Source organism: Stenella coeruleoalba (genome assembly GCF_951394435.1).
Source record: "Stenella coeruleoalba genome assembly, chromosome: 7".
NCBI classification, from domain to species: Eukaryota; Metazoa; Chordata; class Mammalia; order Artiodactyla; family Delphinidae; genus Stenella; species Stenella coeruleoalba.
This window is the reverse complement of record NC_137153.1, coordinates 118,087,647-118,111,282: the sequence shown is the minus strand read 5'-3', so window position 1 is coordinate 118,111,282 and position 23,636 is coordinate 118,087,647. Positions and strand designations below refer to the sequence as shown.

Here is a 23,636-nt window from a genome sequence, read left to right as displayed (position 1 = left end):
AAGTCTGTTAACTCAAACAGACTGACTGCAAAGCTCACCCTCTTAACTACCACATGAATTATTAGACTGGTCACATCATTTCGAATTATAAAGAAGGAAGTATAAACTGTACATGGGGCCCACCCTGCTTGGGTGGGGAAGGGGAAGAGGGGAGCTGGAGCAATCACACCATCCCAGTTTACCTGCTTGGAATCCCAGGGGTGATGCAGCGTTTGAGGACTGGTGCCGAGAGCCCCTCCGACCCTGCGTTGAGCCGTTCCAGGTGAGGAGAGAGGTGCCTGAGCTTCCTGTGGATTTGTGTCCACACTGGGGCTCTAAGAAGGGCTTTCTGCAGTTCTGGCCAGCAGACAGACAGCTGTGAAGCTGTGTTTGGTTTGACTCCGCTTATGAACGAAGGTCAGGCCCTGGCTTTTTCTCTTTGGTCCAGAGTGCAGTGGATTCCTAGATAATTGCAAAGGGCAGATCGTTTATCTGATCCTGCCTGCCACCTGGAAGGCCTTTGACAAAAGAATTGAACTTTGGCCCTATGAAGTCATATGCAACACTAGTAGACACAGTGACATACCTATAATACAAGGTGCTGTGTCATTTATTTGGAAGGTTTTTTGTTTTTTGGTATTTTCGTACTTAATTGCTGGGACGATTGAAAGGGAGTGTATTTTTTATTTTAAAAATACAGATAGGGGACTTCCCTGGTGGTGCAGTAGTTAAGAATCTGCCTGCCAATGCAGGGAACATGGGTTTGAGCCCTAGTCTGGGAAGATCCACATATCGCGGAGCAGCTAAGCCCGTGAGCCACAACTGCTGAGCCCACACTCCACAACTACTGAGCCCACGCACTGCAACTCCTGAAGCCCACGTGCTGCAACCGCTGAAGCCCACACACCTAGAGCCCACGCTCCACAAGAGAAGCTACTGCAATGAGAAGCCCGCGCACCACAATGAAGAGTAGGCCCCACTCACCACACCTAGAAAAAGCCTGCGCGCAGCAACAAAGACGCAACGCAGCCAAAAAAAAAATACAGATACTTCTTTTTCCATTGCATAGGATCACGTTCTCCCTAATTTTCAATCAATTTCAAGTATTTCCTGTGAATTTCTGACATTGCCTAAAGAAGCAGTCCTTTTTTTGGGGTTTTTTTTTGGGGGCTGCGTTGGGTCCTTGTTGCTGCACGTGGGCTTTCTCTAGTTGCAGCAAGCAGGGACTACTCTTCGTTGTGGTGCCCAGGCTTCTCATTGCAGTGGCTTCTCTTGTTGTGGAGCGCGGGCTCTAGGTGCGTGGGCTTCAGTAGTTGTGGCACACAGGCTTCAGTGTGGCTCGAGGGCTCTAGAGTGCAGGCTCAGTAGTTGTGGCGCATGGGCTTAGTTGCTCCGCAGCATGTGTGATCTTCCCGGACCGGGGCTCGAACCCATGTCCCCTGCATTGGCAGGCGGATTCTTAACGACTGCACCACCAGGGAAGCCCTCGTGGGGTATTTTTTCGTTGGTTGATTTGTTCATTTGTTGAATTAATGTTTCCTGAGCATCTTCTATGGGCCAGGTACCATGTTAGCACTGGAGATGCAGGCTTGAACAAGGCAGGTACAGCCTTCAGTGAGTTTGCATTCTTGTGAGGAGATAAACACATAAGTAAATAATTTAATAAGATGGTTTCAAACACTAGAAAGTGCTATGGTAAATGGCGGGTGGTAAATGAAGGAAGGTTGCTCATTGGGTTAGTTTTTTTTTTAACAGCTTCATTGAGATATAATTCACATAACAGACTCCTTTAAAGGGTAGAACTCAAGTTTTTTTTTATAGTAATTCACTGGATTGTATAATGGTCACCAGATTCTAATTTTAGAACACTTTTAATCCCCCACCAAAAGAAACCTCTTAATCACTAGCAGCCCCTCTCCGTCCCTCTCCACTCTCTTCAGTCTTAGGCAACCATTAATCTACTTTCTATCTCTATAGATTAGCCTGTTCTGGACATTTCAGATATATGGAGTCATACACTGTGTGGTCTTTGTGACTGGCCTCTTTCACTTAGCATAATGTTTTCAAGATTCATCCACGATATAGCATATCAGTACTTCACTTAAGTGTAATTTTATGCCTAAGTATTTTATTCTTTTTGATGATTGTGAATGGAAGCTTTTTAGACATTCGTTTTTTATATGTTCCTTGCTAATGTATAGAAATACTGATTTTCGTATATGATCTTGCATGTGATTTTGTATATCATCTTGTATCCTGGGAGCCCACTAAATTTGTTTATTAGTACTAGTAGTTTCTTAGTGGATTGCTTGGGATTTTTCATATACAAGATTATGTCATCTACAAATAGAGATAGTTTTATATCTTCCTTTCCAATCTGGATGGCTTTTATTGGAGTAAGAGAGTACAAAATTGAATGACAGTGGTAAGAACGGACACCCTCATCTTGTTCCTGATCTTGGCGAGAAACCACTTAGTCTTTCACTGTGTCCCCGAGGGTTTCAAACACCTTAGTTCTGTTTCAGTCTCCACTGCCAGCTCTGAGGCCTTGCCCATGTCACTTGTTGCAGTTCCCTAAACCAGAAAACGAGAAGGTTGATTCAAAAGGGCCTTCCTTTCCAGTTCTTACATCCAGCACTTCTGTGATTCTACTTTGGTATTCTTTCATCTTAGCCGGTTCCCTTGGACATTGGTTAGATCATCAGACAAACTCTATAAGGACACTTGGAAATATTTGCACGTTCGTTTTCCAAAGCCATTTTGACTGCTTTCAACCTAGACTAGATGGAAATTGCAAAAAATTGAAACATGCAAGCAGAAATGGTTAATGGATCCATATTTCCTTTTCTTTGTAACGCTGAACAGCTAGGGGGAAAGATTTGTTTGAGGACGGTGCTCATTTCCACAAAAGGTCAAAGAACCACAGCTTCTTCCCACTGTACCTCTAAAAATCATTACCTTCTTTGTTTTCAGACTCTCAGCGTTCTCATCTCTCCTCCTTCACCATGAAGCTGATGGACAAATTCCACTCACCCAAAATCAAGAGAACGCCATCAAAGAAGGGAAAACCAGCTGAGGTGTCTGTGAAGATTCCAGAGAAGCCTGTGAACAAAGTAAGCTGACTGTCTAGGCGTTTCTCCTGGCCTTCACCTGCTTTGAGCAATGAGTTTGTGCTGTTTTTTAAGTTTATTCCCTGGGGATGGAACTTTCAGTACAGAACACCTATTCCATAGCATTCCACGGCTCCAGGCGGAGCTTTCATTGTCCCTGTGGAATATGAACCTTTAGGATGGTTGAGTGTTTCTCCTGTTAATCAGAGTCAAGCTTGGTTGGCTAGAACAGTTCTTTTCCAGCTGTGTCATCCTCTGGGCATTTAAAACAGCTCAGCTCATCATGTTCACACTCCAGGATGCTGCCTCTGTGCCCCAGAGAGGCCGACGTTGCCCACACATACTCTCTCTCTCACACACACACAGACACACACACACACACACACAGACAGACACACACACACACACACACACACACACACACACACACACACACACAGATTCGTGATGTCCAGAACACCCATCATTCGGCTTTAGGGCCCATGCTCTGAAACTTGCTAAACCCTTGAAACCCAGCCAAAGATGTCCTCAAACACCAGTAACCTCAGCAGGGCCAGTCAAGCCAGATGTGTTGGAACAGCTGTTGGTTTTCATCAACCCCTCCCTTCAGCCTAAAATGGCCATTTCAAGCTCTGTAGGAATCCAGGTTTCCTCTCTTCCAGGAGGCAACAGACAGATTTCTACCAGAGGGCTACCCTATCCCCTTGGATCTGGAGCAGCAGGCAGTAGAATTTATGTCCACCAGTGCTGTGGCTTCCAGGTCTCAAAGGCAGAAGGTCAGTGTGATGTTAAGAACAATTGGGTTTGCCTTGCCCTCTACTGCAGAATCCTGGCCCATGGTTTTGGGGATGGAAAAAAAATCTATTGCAATATCATTGTGTTCAGCTGGGTGGCAACTGTGGGCTTAATTGTTCAGGAAACAGTCCAAGGAGCCTTGGATAAATGTAAGAGTTTATCCAAGCCCCCATGGCCTTTGGAGAGAGCTCAGTACTCCATGGCGAAAGCTCTGGGATTTTGGGGATTGGTTTGGGTGTGCTGCTTGGGTCCAACGGGTTCGGGGGAAGCGGGTGAGTCTCATCTCTTAAGACCAGCTGTTCTTTCCTTGAGTTGCTAAGATGATCTGGATAGTTGAGAAAAGGAAGGGCATCTAAAGTGTAAGGTACTCTGTTAACTATCTCCCGAGACTCGTGAGTGTGATGATACTGTGTGGAACCAGCGCTCTCGGAGCCAGGGACACCTTTTGTGCCGCTAACATGTACCAAGCCTTTTTTAGCCCCATGCTATGTGCTTTACACTCGTTCTCTCACTTAATTCTCATTATAACCCTGGAAGGTGGAAACTTATCTTGCAGAAAAGGAAGCTGGGAGTATGGAGATATTAAACGTTTGGGCAAAGTCACACGAAGAGTAGTGATGCTGAGATTTGAACACAGGTCATCTGACATCAAGTCGAAACTCTCTCGATGCTACAGTTACTCTTTATGAAAGTCAATTTATTTTTTAATATCTAAGAAATCTAATGTTAGCTCCCACACGTAACTGAACATAAAAACAAAATTAAACTCAGCAGTGTAAAATAAAGACAAGCCTTGTAGATAAGTAGATTCTGAACCCTTCAGTGACTGTCCACAGTGTAGTTTGTAGAACTGTTGTCACAGCTGTCAATTTAATGCCACTAGCAAACACTACCCTGTTATATAAACACATAACTCTTGAATTTTGCAGTGTATCTACTTTTGTTTTTATGTTGACCGGCAGAATATCTTAAAAGTCTAGTTAAAAGTGGAGAAAATAGGTTTTAAGTCCAGAGGCTTTGTTGAATAATCGTTTTTCCTGCCCCATCTGTTAAGAAAAAGAGGCTATAGAGAGCAAGAATGAAATATACGGTGTTTGCCAGATTGATCTAAATTCCAGATTGAAGAAGAGTAATAAAGTGGAAGATTTGGTCTGTACCACAATTATTTTTTATTGCAATCTGTTTAGCAACCCCTTGGAACTGGGTTTTATATTAAACGCCAGGAAGAGTGTCACTTGTCATCTGACACTAGTCCAGGCAGCCCGGAGTAAAATGATTTACTAACCACTGTGTTTTGCTAGTGAACTCTGATAAGAAACTGTTTCAGCCGCTCACTTCTTGGAATTTTTCCCCCTTTCTTCATCACTCCAAGAGAGGTCATAGGGGAAATTTGATGCTCAAGTACCCTTTCCTTAGTGGGGGTTTCTGCAAACTCCAGGGGACATTTGGCAATGTCTGGAGACATTTTTGGTTGTCACAACTAGGAGATTGAAGCAGGTGCTACTGGCATCTGTTGGCTGGAGGCCAGGGATGCTGGTAAACATCGTATAATACAGAGCACAGCAACCCTGCCTCCCCCCCCACCCCAACAAAGGATTTTCTGTCCTAAAATGTCAGTGCCATGGCTGAGAAACTGTTCTCTGGGAAGGAGCTATAGATGTGATCTTCACCCAAGGAAGAGTGTTACCCTGGTTTCTGGTCATTGCCCTTTAAGAAGGGTTGAATTACTGTGCTCTGCCCCAGGCCACCTGCATGAGACAAAGTGTGTATAAACCCATGGTGGAGGCCCACAGTCAGAACAGGAAGTGTTGGGAAATCTGCCAGGGTGTGTGAACTTAGCCGACTCTGTCATTTGCCATCATCCTTAATTATCACTTACTAGCTGTGTTACCACTTAGTATTTCCATATATATTCTCATTTTCCCCAGGTTATTACATGGGAAATTGCAACTCAGGTAGACAGAAATAGATTTGGATCCATCTACAACTTACTACAGGTCTCTCTTTGCCCGGGCCCTATCCTGGGTGATTTCACGCGCCATCTTACCTACTCCTCACCTTGACCATGTGCACAAGCTTTCACTCTTCCCAGTATACAGAGAGTGTGGGTTCTGGCCCAAGTTTTCTTAATCAAAATCTCTTCCTTCCTTAATTTTATGAAGTGCTTCCATATGCATTCTCACCCAGCCCCCCACACGAACCTCTTTAGATCACCCAGGGCAGGCGTTATTCTCCCCATTTTGCAGATGAGGAGCCTGAAGCCCCGCAGTGCCTTTGGGTCGAGGCCCTCCCCCAGCACCGCTGGCCTCATGTAGTTTCCAGGTTTGTTTGCACCAGTGGTGGCATCTAACCCCTGACACAGGAGCCGGTGTGCAGGTGGATGCAGCTGACTCTCTGAGGCCTCGGCCTCAGGTTCCCTGTTCCTGGGGGTGTTCGGTCTGGGTGTCTCATTGTAAACTCTTCCGACTGCTGGCTGTGTTTTGCGAGAAGCCATAGTTTAACAGCTGATGGGCTAGGGGAATGCACAGCGTTAGGAGGCCATTAATTCTGGGAGTGGAATTTGCTGGAGAGTTAATGGATGAAACCTGACTCTGCTAGGTTGTCGGCTCCTTTATTAGGAGCCCAGGGCAGCCCGGCTCTTCAGTGGCTCATTTGATCTCTCTGCAAATGACAGGAGAGTTCTCTTTTTTTCTGTGAAGTGCCTTGCCGCTTTTGGACGGCTCCCATCTCCAGATTAGCCCCTTTCTCCCTAGCAAGCCTCGTGACATATTTTCTTACAATGTTTCCTGCTTCCCCCCCACGTTTTGTCACTGCTGGCTCCTTGCGCGTCCTGATGTGCTGAGATGGCAGTGTCGTAGCGAGTCCTCTTGCTCAACTGGCCAGAGTGGTTTTAGTCACATTTGATGTCTGCAAGGCACCATGAGTTCCTTCATACTGAGGTTCCTCTCAGCCCCGTGTAGGCCATGGCGAAGCAGAGCGCTCTGGGCCACGAGGTGGAGAAGCAAGTGCCTGGCTCTTGGAAACACACAGTAAATAAACAAACGTGTCAGGTAGTGAGAAGAGAAAACTAAGTGACAGCAAAGAGGCCACAGTGATGGAGGTGGGGAAGGGGTGTCTTTTTCCTCCCTTGGAGAAGTGTATCATGGTGGCCTGCAGGGTACCTCTTGGGAAGTGCCCCCACTGAGACAGATCAGATCGGGTTTTTGAAAGTTGTCTGATGAAAGGAGCTAATTATTTCCTGATTCCATTTATATATTTTTCCTTTGATATTCCCATAAAATCCACTATTGAAATTTTTTATTTAAAATGACATTCCTCATTATTTTAAAAGAGCTGGTGTTCAGAATCATAATCACTTTTCATTGTGTATCACTTTTTTATATATTTATATAGTTGTGTTTGTTTTTTGGGGGTTTTTTTGCAGTACGTGGGCCTCTCTCTGTTGTGGCCTCTCCCGTTGTGGAGCACAGGCTCCGGACGTAAAGGCTCAGCGACCATGGCTCACGGGCCCAGCCGCTCCGTGGCATGTGGCATCTTCCCAGACCGGGGCATGAACCCGTGTCCCCTGCATCGGCAGGCGGACTCTCAACCACTGCGCCACCAGGGAAGCCCTTATATAGTTTGAAATCTACTTTTTCTAGAAATTATCTTCTTGTTCTCGGTAGTTTTTATTTGGATATTCTCTGGACCTCGAAGAGCCCACAGGCGGCAGTTTTCCTCATGCGTGCCACTCGTAATCTGCCCTGGACGTGTACTCAGTTCTGCTTGAGTAGATTATCCGTTTTTGGATTTATCCATTTTATAGATTATTCTTGATCTCCCTTTCCCTGCCAGCCAGCTGGGACCTGGGTTGTTGACGTTAGGGTCAGTATAAGGAGAGGTTGGAGAAAGAAACCAAAGGGGTGCGTTTACCCACTGTCTGTGCATTCAAGGTATCCCACAGTCAAGGAGAAAAGGTTTGGGTGTGGGAATGTGAGTGCTGGGAAGTACAGGACTCTGTGATTTATTTTCCTCCTAGGCGGGCTTTCCTCAGGGGCAGAGGGACCCTGTGCGCTGTTAGCACATATGCTGCAGGAGCAGTGATTGAATTGTTGCCATCTGTCCAGCTTCTTCACCTTTTCACCCCAGCACGTCCCGCCCCTTCTAACCCTAGGGTTTCCAGGTCCTTCGGGAGAGCCATATCATTTCATTGAGAGGGGCTGCGTCTCTGGTCAAATGTGGGAATCTAGTGAGGAGTCCTGGGAGAGTGGATTCTGAGCACTAATGCCTCTGACCAGTCTTACACAGCCCCTAGGACCTTGAAAGGCCTTGATTTGACTTACTGGATAGATACACACGTTGGGACTTAACTGTTGGTTCTGTAAGCATCCTGCAGCCATCAGCAAATTAGTCCTCACTACGCTTACTGAGTTTAGTGGTGACTTCTCAGTGTGGTTGAGGCGGAGACCCCAGGGCAAATCAGTCTCTGTCCGGGAAGGGAATTAGGAATATCTAAACAACCTTTCTCAGTCAGCCCCTTCTTCTTCCTTCAAGTCTAGCCTCTGTATCCTGATTGCAATCCTTAGAAAAACAATTTGGCTTGCTTTCTGCAGCAAGAAGCCTTTTCCATTGGTGTCAATCTCAAACTAGTTTGCAGGAAATTTTATTTTATTTATTTATTTTAAAATTGCTCCCTTTAATCTCTCTCCTCCCTCCTTACTCTTAACGTTTCCTTTCAGAACCTGAGCTGGCTGGAAGAGAAAGAGAAGGAGGTTGTCAGTGCCTTGCGCTACTTTAAGACCATTGTGGACAAAATGGCTATTGATAAGAAGGTACTGGAGATGCTTCCAGGGTCTGCCAGCAAGGTGCTGGAGGCCATCTTACCCCTGGTGCAGAGCGACCCTCGAATTCAGCACAGGTGAGTTGCTCTGGGCTGTGTCAGAGCAGTGGAGGCCTAGTGGCACCTTGGTTCAGGGGCGTTTCACACTCAGTGTTTCTAGGACCAGTGAGGAGTGCCAGGAGGAGAAGGAGCCCTCCCACGCCCTGCCCCCACCCCTACCCCATGGCTATCGCTTGGTATTCTTCCAAGGTTGAGGTCATCATTGTTACTCATGAGGCCTCAACACTGAGGAAGATCGCCACCATTGCTAGGGATGTAGCCACGCTGTAAGTCTGTGGTTATTTTTTCGTACTAGCCAGCTCATTGGCAATAATCACATTGATTTGGACCCATTTTTCCCAGTACCCTATGTTAACCGTAGTTTATTATGACATTAAATCCTGCCAATATCTAACCTATTGGAGACCTTGGCTGCTTAGATTATTAGGCCAAAAGAGGTAGAGAAGAATCCCATTAGAACATGGATTAGTGAAACATTTAATTGTATCAAGCCAGGTCCTCCCAAACAGCACATGGATTCATTGGAAGCCAGGTATGGAAGTGTAGTCAGCTTTTGTGGGGTAATGCTTTTATTGCTAGAGTTCGTTTTCCTCTGAAAGGTTAGTGAGCCGCTTGCCCCTGTGTTTGTTGTTAAATACAGAAAGGAAAGCAGTATTAAATGTAATCTTCAGCGAGAGCCTATCAGGAGCTTCTTCCTGAGAGGCTGTCAGATGCCTGCTGGCGTTGTTTTTCTTCCCTGGTACCTGTTCAGGATAAACATCTCTCTGTTTCAGTTCCTCAAGATGGTTTAGTGTCCTTGTAGCCCCATGAGGCTAAGCTTTTGTAAACTGCTTTCAGAACTTGACAGTGAAGTGCATAGTTTTCTTCTTCTGGGAGATAAAACAGTATCTTTATTTCCAAGAAGCTCTCTGCCCTGGAGCTTCTGCTGACCCCTGTAGATGGTGGTCTTTTGGCTGGAAGCTCACTGAAGCCACTTGGCGGGGAAGGATAAGGCGTTGGTAGGGCTTTGCTCTGCCCTGTCTTCACTTCCCAGGCCAGGCTGCTGTCATGTACAAGAAGCCTCTGAGGAAGCGAGTCCCTTTGGTGCCTTGTTCAGCTGCTCCATATGGAGGACTCTGTGACCAGCACCATGCTTCTCCAATAGGTAGCCCAGTGCCCAGCTTGTAGACAGGCCCGGGGCTGTTCTCCTTTGAGGAAACGTGCTTAACAGTATGCTGGGTTTCAGACGCACAGGTAGCTTTCATGAAATGCTCTCATACACTTCTCATGGGATGGACCTACCGTGGGAGAGTTCAGATCTGAAAAAATCAACTCCCCTACTGTATGACAGTGCTGATTTGATGGTACCGAGTGGAAGCTCTGTTTGACTTTGAAGGAGGGAGACTTACAAGAGTTGCACTTCCTGGGGGAGGATATGCTGCAGCTGGACCTGAAGGAAGGGCAGGATTTGAATTGGCAGTGGGGGCAGGAGAAGGAGAAGAGCAAAGGAACTGAGGCCAGCGGGCACAGTGTGCCCGGCAGGGACGAGACCAGCCGTCCTGTGAGCAGAGTGTGATCACACCAGGGCGCCGACGGGCGGCGCTGTGGGAAATGAGGGCGGATCCCCTCACGTGCCAGGCCTCTTTGGGAGCGTCCAGGACAGTCACCTTCACTGAGCCCTGTAACAGCGTTGACAGGGCGCTGCTGCTAGGACTGTCGCTTCCTGCAGTGTCAGCCAGCAACTCTGCTTGGGAAGTTACTTTCTAGACATGCAGGCCCTGGAAGAATTGACCACGTAATAGGACAATGGTCTGGGGCATTTTTTGTCCATGGGGGGGTTTTGTAATTACTTTAGAGTTGACAAAAATTACTTGCTGTCTATAACAGTTTTCTAGAGGGGAAAGGAGAAATGCCTGGGTGTGGCCATAAGGAATAATGTTTTCTTTTTTTTTCTTTGTAGTCCTTTGGCTAATACCATTTAAGGGATTTGTTCCTCCTGAAATTCTTCCAAAGCCCGTTGATGATACTTCTATTGATCTCCCTGAGATGATCTAAAATGCTCCTCAAATGTTTCTTTTAGCTTCCTTCCATCATCTCATCCTCCTGTGCATTTGTTAGCTGGGAGGGTGTTTTCCTGCCTCTTCTCTGTGGGTTGGGCCCTAGCAGGTAGGCTCTTCGCCACGCTCCCCTAGCTTCCGAGGGCAGTGGTGACGGACCTGTGAACAAGCGGCTGGCTGTTCAGTGTGGGCAATGAATGGAGGCTTTTCCTAACGGTGGAACATTCAGAGATGTTTGAGAGCAGGATCCCTGCTTGCCCTCACTGCAGACAGCTTTGCTCCATTTCAGAAACAGACCAACGACTGGTCCACTGGACATTTTGATGGTACAAGACCCTCCTTCCTTTTTTAATGTCCTTCCCGTGACATTAAGACACAGGAATATTCTTCTTGCAAGCTCACAATGTGAAGGGTGGACACAATTACCAACATTTTTAGGTGCTTTCAGGGAAATGTTAACATCCAGTGCAGGTAGGAATTAAGTATCACGTAAAAGTGACCCCTCCCACCTCTTTCATTTAATAATTGCGGGTGGGAGGCCACAGTCTTTGTTTCAAGAGGCCTAGCCTGGCCTTGCCAGGGAGGAGGCACAGAGCTGCTAGAAGCACACCCCCCCTTCAGGACGACGCCATCTATGGTCCGGCCCCCCGGCAGGTCTGCAAGATGTGTTTTATTCTCTCAGTCCTCCTTCGGAAGAGAATAGGTCTGACACCAAACACTTTTCATTTGTATCGTCCTCTAAAGCAGCCAAACCCTGGCTTTCTTGGGGTTCCTTTTGTAAAGTTTTCTTGTTTTTAATGGGGCTTGAGGAGCTGCTTTCATTCTTTCTGACTCTTCTTTCCTCCCGCCAGAACATGCACGGAGCCGAGTGAATGGCTAAGTGGAGACTTCAGACCTCCTGGAAATTCTCTTCCTCCTTACCTGATTCTGAAGAGCTTCTCATTAGAGCATTGTTTGGTTCAGGCTTTTTTTTTTTTTAATGTCTTTGTTTTTAGAACCTGTTTTAATCATATCTTACAGTATTATATATTTTTCTCAAAATTATATCTTTGGGGAAAAAGTATATCTTTGGCTCCTAAATGTCTGCCTCATTCTTTTTTTTTTTTAAGTGGAGGAGGTAGCATCCCACATATTTTCTACATTTTTGCTCTACCTCTGTTGTAATACATAATATTTAAAATGGCAAAATAATCCTTTCCATAAATCCTAGGGAAAAGTATCTTTAGTTGTTTAAAAATACGTGGAAGATATAAAACTTCTTCATTTTGGCCTCCACTCTACAGTCGTTGGGGCCTCCAGATGTGCTCAGGGCTTCTGTTTTGAGTTGTTGGCGTCATAGTGAAGTTGGTACCTCCTCCCCCCACCTACCGTCACCACAGGTCACCTCACCTCTGACTTGTCCTCCTTAAAATACTCCTCATTAGTGCATTCCTCTGACATCTCAGCCATGGTTTATTGCAGGGGATGGTGAAGCTGAGCCCATGTTAGAAGGAATTCTAGTAAATTTCAGATCTCTTTGAGCTCATGTTTAAAGACTGTTCCTTGGGACTTCCCTGGCAGTCCAGTGGTTAAGGCTCTGTGCTTCCATGGCAGGGGGTGCAGATTCGACCCCTGGTCAGGGAACTAAGATCCAAAAAAAATTTTTTAATAGAAATAAAGGCTGTTCCTTTAAAGGATCCTGCCCGCTAAAGTTCCACAAACCTGTTGACTCCTTGTGACACAATATAACGTGAATTTTTATCTAATTCAGAACAAGAAGTGTACAACAGTCTGACCTACTAGAAGGAGAGGAAGATGAGGCACTCCTTGAGAGATGTCATCAGAATCTCGTGGAGGATGTGAAGTTTGAAAAAGCATATTAACTATCATGGTGGAATTTTTATACATTATATATGAGAAATGAAAAAAATTTTATAACAGACTAGAAGATAAAGCTCCACAAAATCTTCATGGGATGTAAGGAAATAGATTCAGGGAGGAAAAGTTTATTAAAAGGAGGTGCAGATCTTATAGAAAGAAGGATTGAGAAACCCTAGTCACTGAGAAGCTAGTTCTCTGCTAAACAGATGACGTAAAGTGATGGTCATGCTTTAGATTTTTAATATTCTTTTAAAAATCTTCTTCTACCTCTAGCTCAGCCCTCTCCTCCTGCTATAGCCGAGTGTACCAAAGTCTCGCCAACCTCATTCGTTGGTCTGACCAAGTGATGCTAGAAGGTGTGAACTCAGAAGATAAAGAGATGGTGACAACTGTGAAGGGGGTCATCAAAGCCGTGCTGGACGGAGTGAAGGTACGTGCAGGTTCCAGACGGTCCTCATCAGGGGCTGGGAGCACCCTCCCTGCTGGGTGTTTGTCACATGAGAACTTGTTCCTGAACTTTGTACATTAGAGTGCACGTCTTCCAGTGTTTCTGCTGTTGGGTGCTGCTCTGTCCCACAGCTGTTTCTCCGTGGTACAGGTGACTCTTACAGGAATATAACCTTTGGAGTACTCGTCCTGATAGTTAGAAGAGCTTCCAGAAGCAGTCAGCCTTTACTGGGCCTTGTGTTAAATCTACAGGTAGTCTTTATACTACAGCTCTGGCTGTGCACGCTTGCCGGCTAGATGAAGTCCAGTGGAAATTGCTTTTGCACTGACTTTTAGCAAAACTCCCAGCATGTCAACTGCTACCTTTTCATGTTCTAAGAACTTCTGGGATTCTTAGTAGAAAAGCAGGATTGACGTGAGTAAGAAATGAAACCAACTGTACTTGGAATCCATGATGTGGTCTGTGTATTTACTACCCAGGGAAGTCAGAAATCGCGGAATAGGAAATTATGAATCATCGCTACGGCGGGAAGTGAAGTCCTTGGAGGTTCTGGAATTGAGGTCCAAGGGACAAACCTTAATTGAGAAAATAAGTCCCAGTGGATGAGGAGCAGGGGATGATGTAGGGCGTGAAACAGTGAGATCCTGTGGGTTGGGACGGGGCTGTGAGCGGATAATGTAGTGGAAAGCGGGCTAGACTAGAGTAGAGCCCAGCTAGATTGGAATCCCAGGTTCACCACTTACTAGTCTGTGAACTTGAGCAATTTACTCAAGTGCTCCGTACCTTAGTTAACTCATCTACAAAATACATGCAGTTGTGGTACCCTGTGTCATGGGGTTGTAGGAAGGATTAAATTAGTTAATACATATAAAGCTTTTAGAACTATGCTGGGCATACTAAACACTCAGATCTTAGCTGCTGTTTACTATTAATTATGTGGTGCTAGATGTATGCTTTGCAAACAGGTCTCTTGGCTTGAAAAACTGTGTTCTCTTCCTTTCTAGACCCTCCAGTACAAAACTGTGGCCAAGGTACTTACCCTAGGTCCAAACAATTCCTTCCCCACTCAACCATGCCATTAGACTCCTGAATGCTGCCTCCTTGGATTGACATTCCCCAGAAGCTCTGGAGAGTAGAATAAGGACCCCCAACGGGTAAAAATTACAGATGGGAGGCTAAGAAAGCATTGCTGGACATTACACACTGCTCCGGAATGAACCGCGTTGGCTGGTGCGGTCTGGGCGGCTCCCCACCTCCAATACTGTGTGAACAGGGCTGCTGTGTCTGCTGGGGCTTTATGGAGCTCACGTAGAGGGAGGCTTGACCGGGCGGCATCATAGCGTGTCCTCCGACAGTTCCCCGTTCTCTTCACTCCCCACGGTTACTAGGTTACTAGGTCCTGCACGATCGGTTTTGGCTGGTGAGACTTAAGGATGTAGCCCAGGGTGGCTGCTGTGTGGGACCTGACGTTGCTTTCCAGACCTGGCGCCCAGTCACACATTCTCCCATTCCAGCCTCCCGGCGGCTCTCTGAGGTCAGCAGGGCAAGTGAGACGTGACCTGGGTCCCACTTCACCATGGGGGGGTGTGCGCTTCGGGCTCACCTCACCTGGCTCTTCCTGTCCAGGCTTCTGGAAATGCTGTTATTGGCAAGTGTTATTTTTCAGGTGACATTGTTAAGGCTTCCTTCTACCAAATTGATTATAATTAGATGTTTCGAAACAAGTCAGAACATCCAAAATAGAAGAGAGAGAGTTAAGCGTGAAGCTTTGTGACATTCCCAAGTGCATTTCCTTTATGGAATCATTAACGTGCCACTGTATCAGCTGAAAAATTGTCTAAAAGAAAAGTTTCTCAGATTTTTCAAATTGACCAGGATAAGAGAGGGGGAGGGAGAGAGAAAGCGAGAGACACCTATTGATTATGAACCTGTCAGCGTCTGAACTTTTCCATAATTGTTTTTAAAATATTGTAACCAGAACAAAGATTCTCTAGGTGAGGAGCTCTGTACGTTAAATTTTGTTTCATTTATTCAAGAAGCGTTTATTGAGAAACTCCTGTGTGCGGGGCAGCGTGATAGAATTGGGAATATAGTGATAAACAAAACTGGCACCGTCCCTGACCTGATGGAGCTTAGAATCTAAAGGCGGAAAAGGACAGCAATCAAAAACTTGTAATTGTATAATTATAACCAGGACTGGTGCTATAAAGGAAGAATGGCGTGTGGTCTTACTTGGGTGTAGGGGGGACCTTCAATTTCAGGGTGATCAGAGACACTTCCCCAGGGAGAGACAGGCAGGCTAAAGCCTAAAGGATGAGCAGGAGCTGGCCTGTGTCGCTAGGAGTTTTTCATAGTTGGAGTCAGTCAAGGCCACAGGGACGATTTAGACACTGTAATGCTGGCGTTTGCTGTTAAGGTCTCAACTGTAATCATAGCTAACGTGTATTACCCACTTAATGCTTATAACGACCTCCAAGGTGGGTGTGATCCCCTCCTTCACAGATGTGGAAACAGTCTCAGGCAGACCAGTAGTCAGTGGCAAGGGCATGATTCACACCCAGGCCTGCTGGACCCCAGACCCTGTGTTCTCACCATCACCCTCAGCTGCCACCCACAAGGAGGAAGATTCATGGTTCGGCCCAAGGAATTCAGTGTGTCTCCCCTCCAGGCCAGCTGGCCTCCAGCCGCTCTCACTGTCCCCGTCAGGCTTAGGACACCTTATAAGCTCCTGTCCTCATGGTGTGAGGGAGCTTCAGTGGGCTGGGAGGGACAGGACTGTGCAGAGGCGAGCTACATCCATGAGGCTGTCATCATCCCACTTGGAGGGAAAGTGTTGGCATGTTCCTGTAAACTGACTCACCATCTTCCAAGTTACTCATTCACTTGTTAAATGGAATTTTGCTTTTGAGGGTTGTAAAAGTGTTGTAAAGCAGGATTACTTTGTTTTTGTCCCTGAATGTGCAGTACCATCTATCATTTAAACTCCCATGTAAATGCCACTTGTTAGCTCTGTAACCTTGGGCAACTTAACTCAGGTCGAAGGATGGACCTCTCTTATTATCTAATCTGACCCGGGCAGGTGCTTTACCAATGGGAGCCTGAGACTCAGATGGTCATGACCGTCTGGTAGGAATTCAAAGGCCCTCACTTTCCCTTTGCTATAGGAACCACCTCCAGCCTAGGTCTTGGCTGTTGGAGGATTGAGCTTCTCAAGGTCAGATACACGAGTTTGTCCTTTCAAAACCAAGACCCCAACTCTTCCTAATTTCACCTTTTCTTCTTATCTCAGATGTACAGCTTCTTAACCCATCTCTCTGGACTCTGCTTTACCATCTCTGCAGACCTTCTTGGATCTCCCTTCTAAGACCTCCAGCCTCTTCCCCCACGAGAGAGAGAGAGAGAGAGAGAGAGAGAGAGAGAGAGAGCGGGAGAGAGAGAGACAGACAGACACACACACACACACACACACACACACACACACGTTTTTTCAATTGGAAGAAAAAAAAACACTGACCTGGGGGGAAACTTTGGAATACTTGCAGTTCTGTCATTTAACCATCACCACCCAAAAGATTAGGCTTGTATACCAGATTCACCTTGAATAGCAGGAATATTTTGAAAGAAATATTTTCCTGACTGTATCAGTTAGGGTTAGACTTGACTGCAAGAAAATCCAGAATAATACTGGCTTCAAAAGATAGAACTTTATTTCTCCTTCACGTATAAGAAGCCTACAGATAGGCAGACAGTCCAAGGCTAGCGTGGCATTTTCACAAAATGGCCAGGGATGTGGTCTCCTATCCTGCTTTCCCACCATCTTCACACATGGATTCCACCTCATGGTCCAAAATGGCTGTTACAGTCTCCATGAATTATGACTCCATTCCACCTAGCCAGGAAGAAAAGAGAATAGGAAGTTGTGGCTTCTCCATTTAGGGGTGCTTCCTCAAAGGCCTCACAGAACTTTCACTTAACATTTTATTGGCCAGAACTTGGTCATATGCCCAAGTAAAATTCTGTTAATAAGGAAGAGCAGATACTGTGGGGCAACTAGCTATCTCTACCACACTGACATTTCAGATGAGCCACCTCTTTTATTCCTTGATCAGCCTATTTTAAAATTCTTATTTATGGGCTTCCCTGGTGGCGCAGTGGTTGAGAGTCCGCCTGCTGATGCAGGGGACACGGGTTCGTGCCCCGGTCCGGGGGGATCCCACATGCCGCGGAGCGGCTGGGCCTGTGAGCCATGGCAGCTGGGCCTGCGTGTCTGGAGCCTGTGCTCCGCAGCAGGAGAGGCCACAACAGTGAGAGGCCCACGTACCGCCGAAAAAAAAAAAAAAAAAAAAATTCTTATTTATGATGAATTTCAGACATTTGCAAAAAAGAGAACAGTATAACGTAGCCCCATCACAGAACTTCCACAGTTGGCCAGTCTTGTTTCTTCCAGACCTCTTCCTACTCCCCTGGATTATTTGGAAGCGAATTCCAGGCATCATGCCCATTCACCTGTAAATACCTTAGCGCATATCTCTAGAATAAGGCAAACTTTTTCTGTAAAGGGCCAGGTAGTAAATATTTTAGGCTTCTGGGGCTACACATAGTCTCTACTGCATATTGGTCTGTTGCATATTCTTTGTTTGTTTTAATTTAGATTTTTTTAAGCAAAGCATTCTTACCTTGAGGGCCTTACAGAAGCAAGCCCTGGGCTGGATTTGGCCTTCAGGGTATAGTTTGCTGATTTCAAACAGTTTGGTTTTCAATTTCAGATCCAGATAAACTCCAAACACTATAACTCATTAATATTTGTCTAAAGTTCTCCCTTCTCTGTATTTTTCTCCTTGCAACTTGTTTGTTTTTTTTTTAGGGAAGGATTCTTTCTCTGAGAAGTCTCCCACACTCTGGTTTTGCTGATTACATCTATGCAGTGTTATTTAACATGTTCCTCTGTCCCTTGAATTTCCTGCAAAACTAGGCTGAATCAGGTTCATGTTTTTGTATCTAGAAGAATGTTTCCTAGGTGCTGCCGTGCACTTCCTTCTAGAGGCATCTTTCCTTTTTTGATGTTAATAGCCGTTGATGGTTATTGCCTAGATGGGTTAGTTCCTTGGGAGTTGCAAAATGATGACATTATACTTCTTTCTGCCATCCCTTCCTCATTCCTTAGCTGGAATACACTAAAAGAGACCTCCCCTTGTCAGTCAGGGTTATCCTGTGTTATAATTCTCAGGGGGAAAGGCAGGATCAGTGCTTAATTCCTTCCTTCATTTACCAGTTATCAAAATGAGTGTTTCTTAGTATCATCTAACGTGACCATTGGATTGAGGTTTTGGGGGTTTTTTAAATTTATTTATTTGTATTTATTTATTTTTGGCCGTGTTGGGTCTTCGTTGCTGCGCACAGTCTTTCTCTAGTTGCGTCGAGCGGGGGCTACTCTTCATTGGGGTGCGCGGGCTTCTCATTGCGGTGGCTTCTCTTGTTGCGGAGCACGGGCTCTAGGCACGCAGGCTTCAGTAGTTGTGGCACGCAGGCTTCAGTAGTTGTGGCTCGTGGGCTCTAGAGCGCAGGCTCAGTAGTTGTGGCGCACGGGCTTAGCTGCTCTGCGGCATGTGGGATCTTCCCGGACCAGAGCTCGAACCCGTGTACCCTGCATTGGCAGGCAGATTCTTAACCACTGAACCACCGGGGAAGCCCTGGATTGAGTTTTTTAATATAGCATTCTGAACTCAGGGATGTAAATAAACATAGTTTATATGTCCCGTCCATTGCAGTTATTATCCTTAGTGATGCTCAAGTCCCATCTTTGAACAGTGACAGCTTCTTCAGATTGTTTCCTGAGTTCATTTTGACGTGACCCCAGAAGTCTTTGATCGTTTTCTCACTTTGGGATATGAAAAGGTGTTCCAGGTTCATCTTACTTACTTGTGTGTGTATGTGGTAATAGCTTTATTGAGATATAAAGCCCATACCGTACAGTTCACCCAGTTTAAAACGATTTAGTGATTTTTAGTATATTCACAGAGCTGTGCAGCCCTCACCACAGTCAACTTCAGAACATTTTCATTGCCTCAGAAAGTAACCCCATACCCTTTGTACTCTCCCCATACCCTGCCCCCATTTCTCTCCATTCCCCCAGCCTTAGGCAGCCACTAATCGAACTTTCTGGCTCTATAACTTTGCCCCTTTCTTTTTTTTTGACCATGTCACACAACATGTGGGATCTTAGTTCCCTGACCAGGGATCAAACCCGCGTCCCCTGTAGAAGCGCAGAGTCTTAACCACTGGACCACCAGGGAAGTCCCTAAACTTGCCTCTTCTAGATACTTCATATAAATGGAATCATATACTGTGGGTCCTTTTGTGACTGGCTCCTGTCACTTAGCATAATGTGTTCGAAGTTCATCCGTGTTTTAGCATGTATCAGTACTTCATTTCTTTTTATTGCCAAATAATATTCCATTACATGGATATACCACATGTTATTTATTCATGGACATTTGGACATCTCAGTTGTTTCCAAATTTTGAGTAATGCTGCTGCAAACACTCGGGTACAAGTTTTTGTGTGGGTGTATGTTTTCATTTCTCTTGGTTATACGCCTAGGACTGCAATTGCTGGGTCATATAACATCTCTGTGTTTGATCTCGTAACAAGCTACCAGACTACTTTCTAAAGCAGCTGCACCATTTTACATCCCTACCAGCAGTACATGAGGGTTCCAATTTCTCTACATCCTCACCAGCACTTGTTATCACTGGCTTTTTCTGATGTAGCCGTCCTAGTGGGTGTGAAGTAGTATCTCACTGTGGTTTTTGATTTTCGTTTCCCTGATGGCTAATGATGCTGAGCATCTTTTCATGTGCTTATTGGCCATTTGTATATCTTATTTAGAGAAATATTTATTCAAGTCTTTTGCTTATTTTTAAATTGTGTTATTTATCTTTTTTTAATTATTGAGTTATAATTACCTTGTACATTTCTTACCACCGACCTGGAATCAGCCATTCCTTTAAGGAGCTCTGGTTCCCTTTATTGGGGAATGATGTTTAGAGACCTCACTCCAGGGTTCCTCATTGCTACTCATTGATCACATGTTTAGTTTCTTTAAGAGAAAATACATCTTGAGTTTATACTGGTTTTTACTTAATCTCATCAAGCTTATATCTTAATTTTCTTCCTCCCACACTGAAAATCCCTGTTTTAAAAAATATCAACATTTGTTTTTGACTCGTTTTTTCACAATACAAACACAACAGTCTCAGAATAACACTAACCACCTCCATCAGTATGATTATTAGAAAGTATTAAAGATGTTTCAAAGTTATTTTTGACCTTCAGGTTATCCATCATTTTGCAGTCATTTGAAATAGTTCTTCTTGGTGTGTCTACATGGTCCCTCTTATGTGGCATGTATTTGAGTATTTCCTGTGTGCAGTGGTCTGAGTATTCCACTGCTTTACAAAGGAGGAGAAGGAGAGGGAAGAAGAAAGGGGGGGGCTTCCCTGGTGGCGCAGTGGTTGAGAGTCCACCTGCCGATGCAGGGGACACAGGTTCGTGCCCCGGTCCAGGAAGATCCCACATGCCGCGGAGCGGCTGGGCCCGCGAGCCATGGCCGCTGAGCTTGCGCGTCTGGAGCCTATGCTCCGCAACGGGAGAGGCCACAACAGTGAGAGGCCCACGCACTGCAAAAAAAAAAAAAAAAAAGAAGAAGAAGAAGAAAGGTGGAAGAGACAGCAGGTTATGTGTAGTAGGAAATTGCCATGTAGGAATGTTGTGGATATACTTTCATACGTCAGAGAAATCATCACGCTCCAATTTCAGCTTCATACGCTCAGGGTTTACGGGTACTTTTGTTGTTGTTTTTTCAAAATAATAGGGTGGCTTAGACTAAGATAAGCCTTCCCCAGCCTACTTTCTGAGCAGTTCACTAAGTATTTTTTCGAGTAAATCTGCTAACCTGAAGAACTGCAGGAAACATTTGCTGCTTTTTCATTCTCAAGTGTGTTGGGAGTAGAAGGACATCCTATCCAGCTAGGAGTTGTGGCAGCAGCATCTCCTTTCTGGGCCCACACGTGTTCTACTTAGTTACAAATGTCAAGAGAAGGTCTTTCAATAATCTGTAAGCTTGTTTAGGGCCTTTTTTGGGGGTGAACCCTGAAAACTTTTATTGTTCGAGTTGTAGTGTTTGGCCCCAACTCATTATTTTGAAGACACAAGTGCCCAGTTTTAAAATTATGCCCCTCCCCCCATGCCATCCGGGCCTGGCACTGCTTCTGGGCTGGTCTCTTCAGCATCTTTCAGGGTGGAATTTGAGATCTCCTCTGGCTGCCTTGTTTTCAGGCTGCTGTGAGCCTCCAGAAGCTGACGTGAGGAGTCGCCGCCAGGCCAGTGCACTCTGGCACCTCGTGTGCTTTAGTGTTCTGTCTCCCTGAGCACATGTGAGAAGGAAGACACTTCCTCTGCTCTGTCGCTGCCTCAGCCCCGCTTAGGATGTGGGCAGGGAAGGTCCCTTGTTGTCACCATAAAGGTCATACTGGGGCTGGACAGCCCTGTGACTGCATTATGCCACTTCAGTTACAGGAAACTCCCCACTGGCCTGTACCCAGTGTCTTTGGTGAAGAACTCATCTTAGGACCACTCACCGGTAGAGGGGCCATGTCATGGCCATAAGCACAGGAGCCCATGGTGATAGAGGACAGACAGTGACAGGTCGGGATGCGGCCTGAGCAGGGGCAGCGGGCCCAGGCTGCGGGCGGGGCACTTTCCAGTTAAAGTGCGTGTTCTCTCCACGTGAACCTGGAGGACTTGGGCCTCTCCTCGTGCAGCCCGTGTCCCCTCTGCCGGGCAGGGGCCGAGGAGACAAAAACAGATAGGACTGTTTCTTACCTGAGCACCAAGCTGTGCTTTGACTGGATGAAGGTCATCTAAGATGGAAGTGTCTCTGTGATCACTCTCAATATGAGTAAAATGAGCATGGAAATAAAGTATTGTGTATTTAGAAAGGTGCTCTTCCGGGTACCTTTCGGGCTTTGAAAACTGCTTTTCGGTGAACTGGCGGTTGTCTGGTTTACAGCTGCCGGCTCTGGACACAGCCTCATGTGCCGTCTCTCTCAGTCTTTCCTAACCTGTGCCTCAGGAGGATTGGAAAGTCTGACATCCTCTCAGAAATCTGGCTTCAGTAGGGAGAGTTGAGCTCTGGCCAGGTTACAAACGGTCGGCTCTGAAGGAGATGAGGGTGTTGGCACGGTCGCCGGGTACGTGCACATTCTAAGGGTGCCCTTCTGCCTGTGAGAGAGAAGCCAGGCTGAGAGTGAAAGACCTTCTGACTGGTGTGTTTGTGTTTGGGCTGGAAGGTCGTGGTGAATATGGAAAGCTGCCCCCTCCTGTGATGGTCTTTTGGGCCTGGGGTGAAGGAGGGTGAGTTCTGGGATCTGACTTTGTCTTGGAATTCGGGTGCCCACTTGCACATGTGTGCCTGTCATTGCACGGTTCTTTTGCCATCGTTCTTTAGTTGAGTTCACACAGCTGCCTCTCCAGAAAGATGGCATTCTAATTATAATTGCTCAGGAATCAATGAAGAATTAGTGGAATTTTGTCCTGCCTCAGGAGATGCAAGCGTACAGGCTCCTCCCTTTTCCTTTGCCCTGCTTGTAAAGAGAGTGAGCTTGAGTGTGGCGCTTCCAAGGCACTTTGACTCCCTCTGATGCCGTGATGCTCTTCTGTGTGGCCTGGTGATGGGCTTCTTGGATGAACGGCCTTCCCCACCCTCCTCTAGGCGATGGGGTGCAGGGGGCCTGCCTCCACGCCACTTGCTCTCTCTTCTAATTACGTCATCTCTTGTCTCTCCACCTTGTCTGTAATCACCAGCTAGTTAGCTGTTCCTTAAATATTTGCGAGATTATGTTTAACTCCTAGATGGTGATAACAGGAAAATGCCAACCTTCTCCTTTCTTCTTCCAGTACTTGATTCTTGGCGATCTCAACCCTCCACGTTTCTCCAGGAATAGGCATCGAAACTATTACAGAGTGGGGTGACACTGATTCTGATTATATGGAGTATGCCTTATTTTTCTTTTAATTCGTATTTCAGAAGTAATACATGTTCATTGTAGCAAAGTAAGAAAAAGCAGAGAAGCAAAAACAAGAAAATAAGGGGTGTTTCATAGCCATATTTTTTCCTATACGTGTGTTCTTGGTTTTGTTTTGTTTCCAAAACATACTGTGTATACACCAGTGTACCGTCTGGGCTGTTTCTCCACTTAACATTGTATTGTCTTTCCACGCTATCATATATTCTTGTGAGGTTTTGTTTTGTTTTGTTTTTTTGCCGTGTGTGGGCCTCTCACTCTTGTGGCCTCTCCCGTGGCGGAGCACAGGCTCCGGACGCGCAGGCTTAACGGCCACAGCTCACAGCCACCGGCCCCAGCCACTCCACGGCATGTGGGATCTTCCCGGACCGGGGCACGAACCCGTGTCCCCTGCATCAGCAGGCGGACTCTCAACCACTGCGCCACCAGGGAAGCCCTCTTGTG

At 46.0% G+C, this 23,636-nt stretch overlaps 1 protein-coding gene across 7 annotated transcripts in view; it reads left to right on the top strand.

Annotated features, from left to right (window-relative positions):
* The window catches only part of RAPGEF1 (Rap guanine nucleotide exchange factor 1), a 152,964-nt gene that overhangs the window by 77,734 nt on the left and 51,594 nt on the right, over window positions 1-23,636 (top strand). For 5 of the 7 annotated variants that reach the window (XR_013829203.1, XM_079927718.1, XM_079927713.1 and 2 more), the window contains 4 exons: window positions 2,953-3,092; window positions 3,752-3,865; window positions 8,603-8,781; window positions 12,933-13,089. Coding sequence is in view for 6 of the 7 variants with exons in the window: in XM_079927718.1 (XP_079783844.1) it covers window positions 2,953-3,092; window positions 3,752-3,865; window positions 8,603-8,781; window positions 12,933-13,089 (590 nt within the window). In the remaining variant the exon portion in view is untranslated. The remainder of the gene's footprint in view (window positions 1-2,952; window positions 3,093-3,751; window positions 3,866-8,602; window positions 8,782-12,932; window positions 13,090-23,636) is intronic. The other 2 variants (XM_079927714.1, XM_079927717.1) reach the window with 1 other exon arrangement.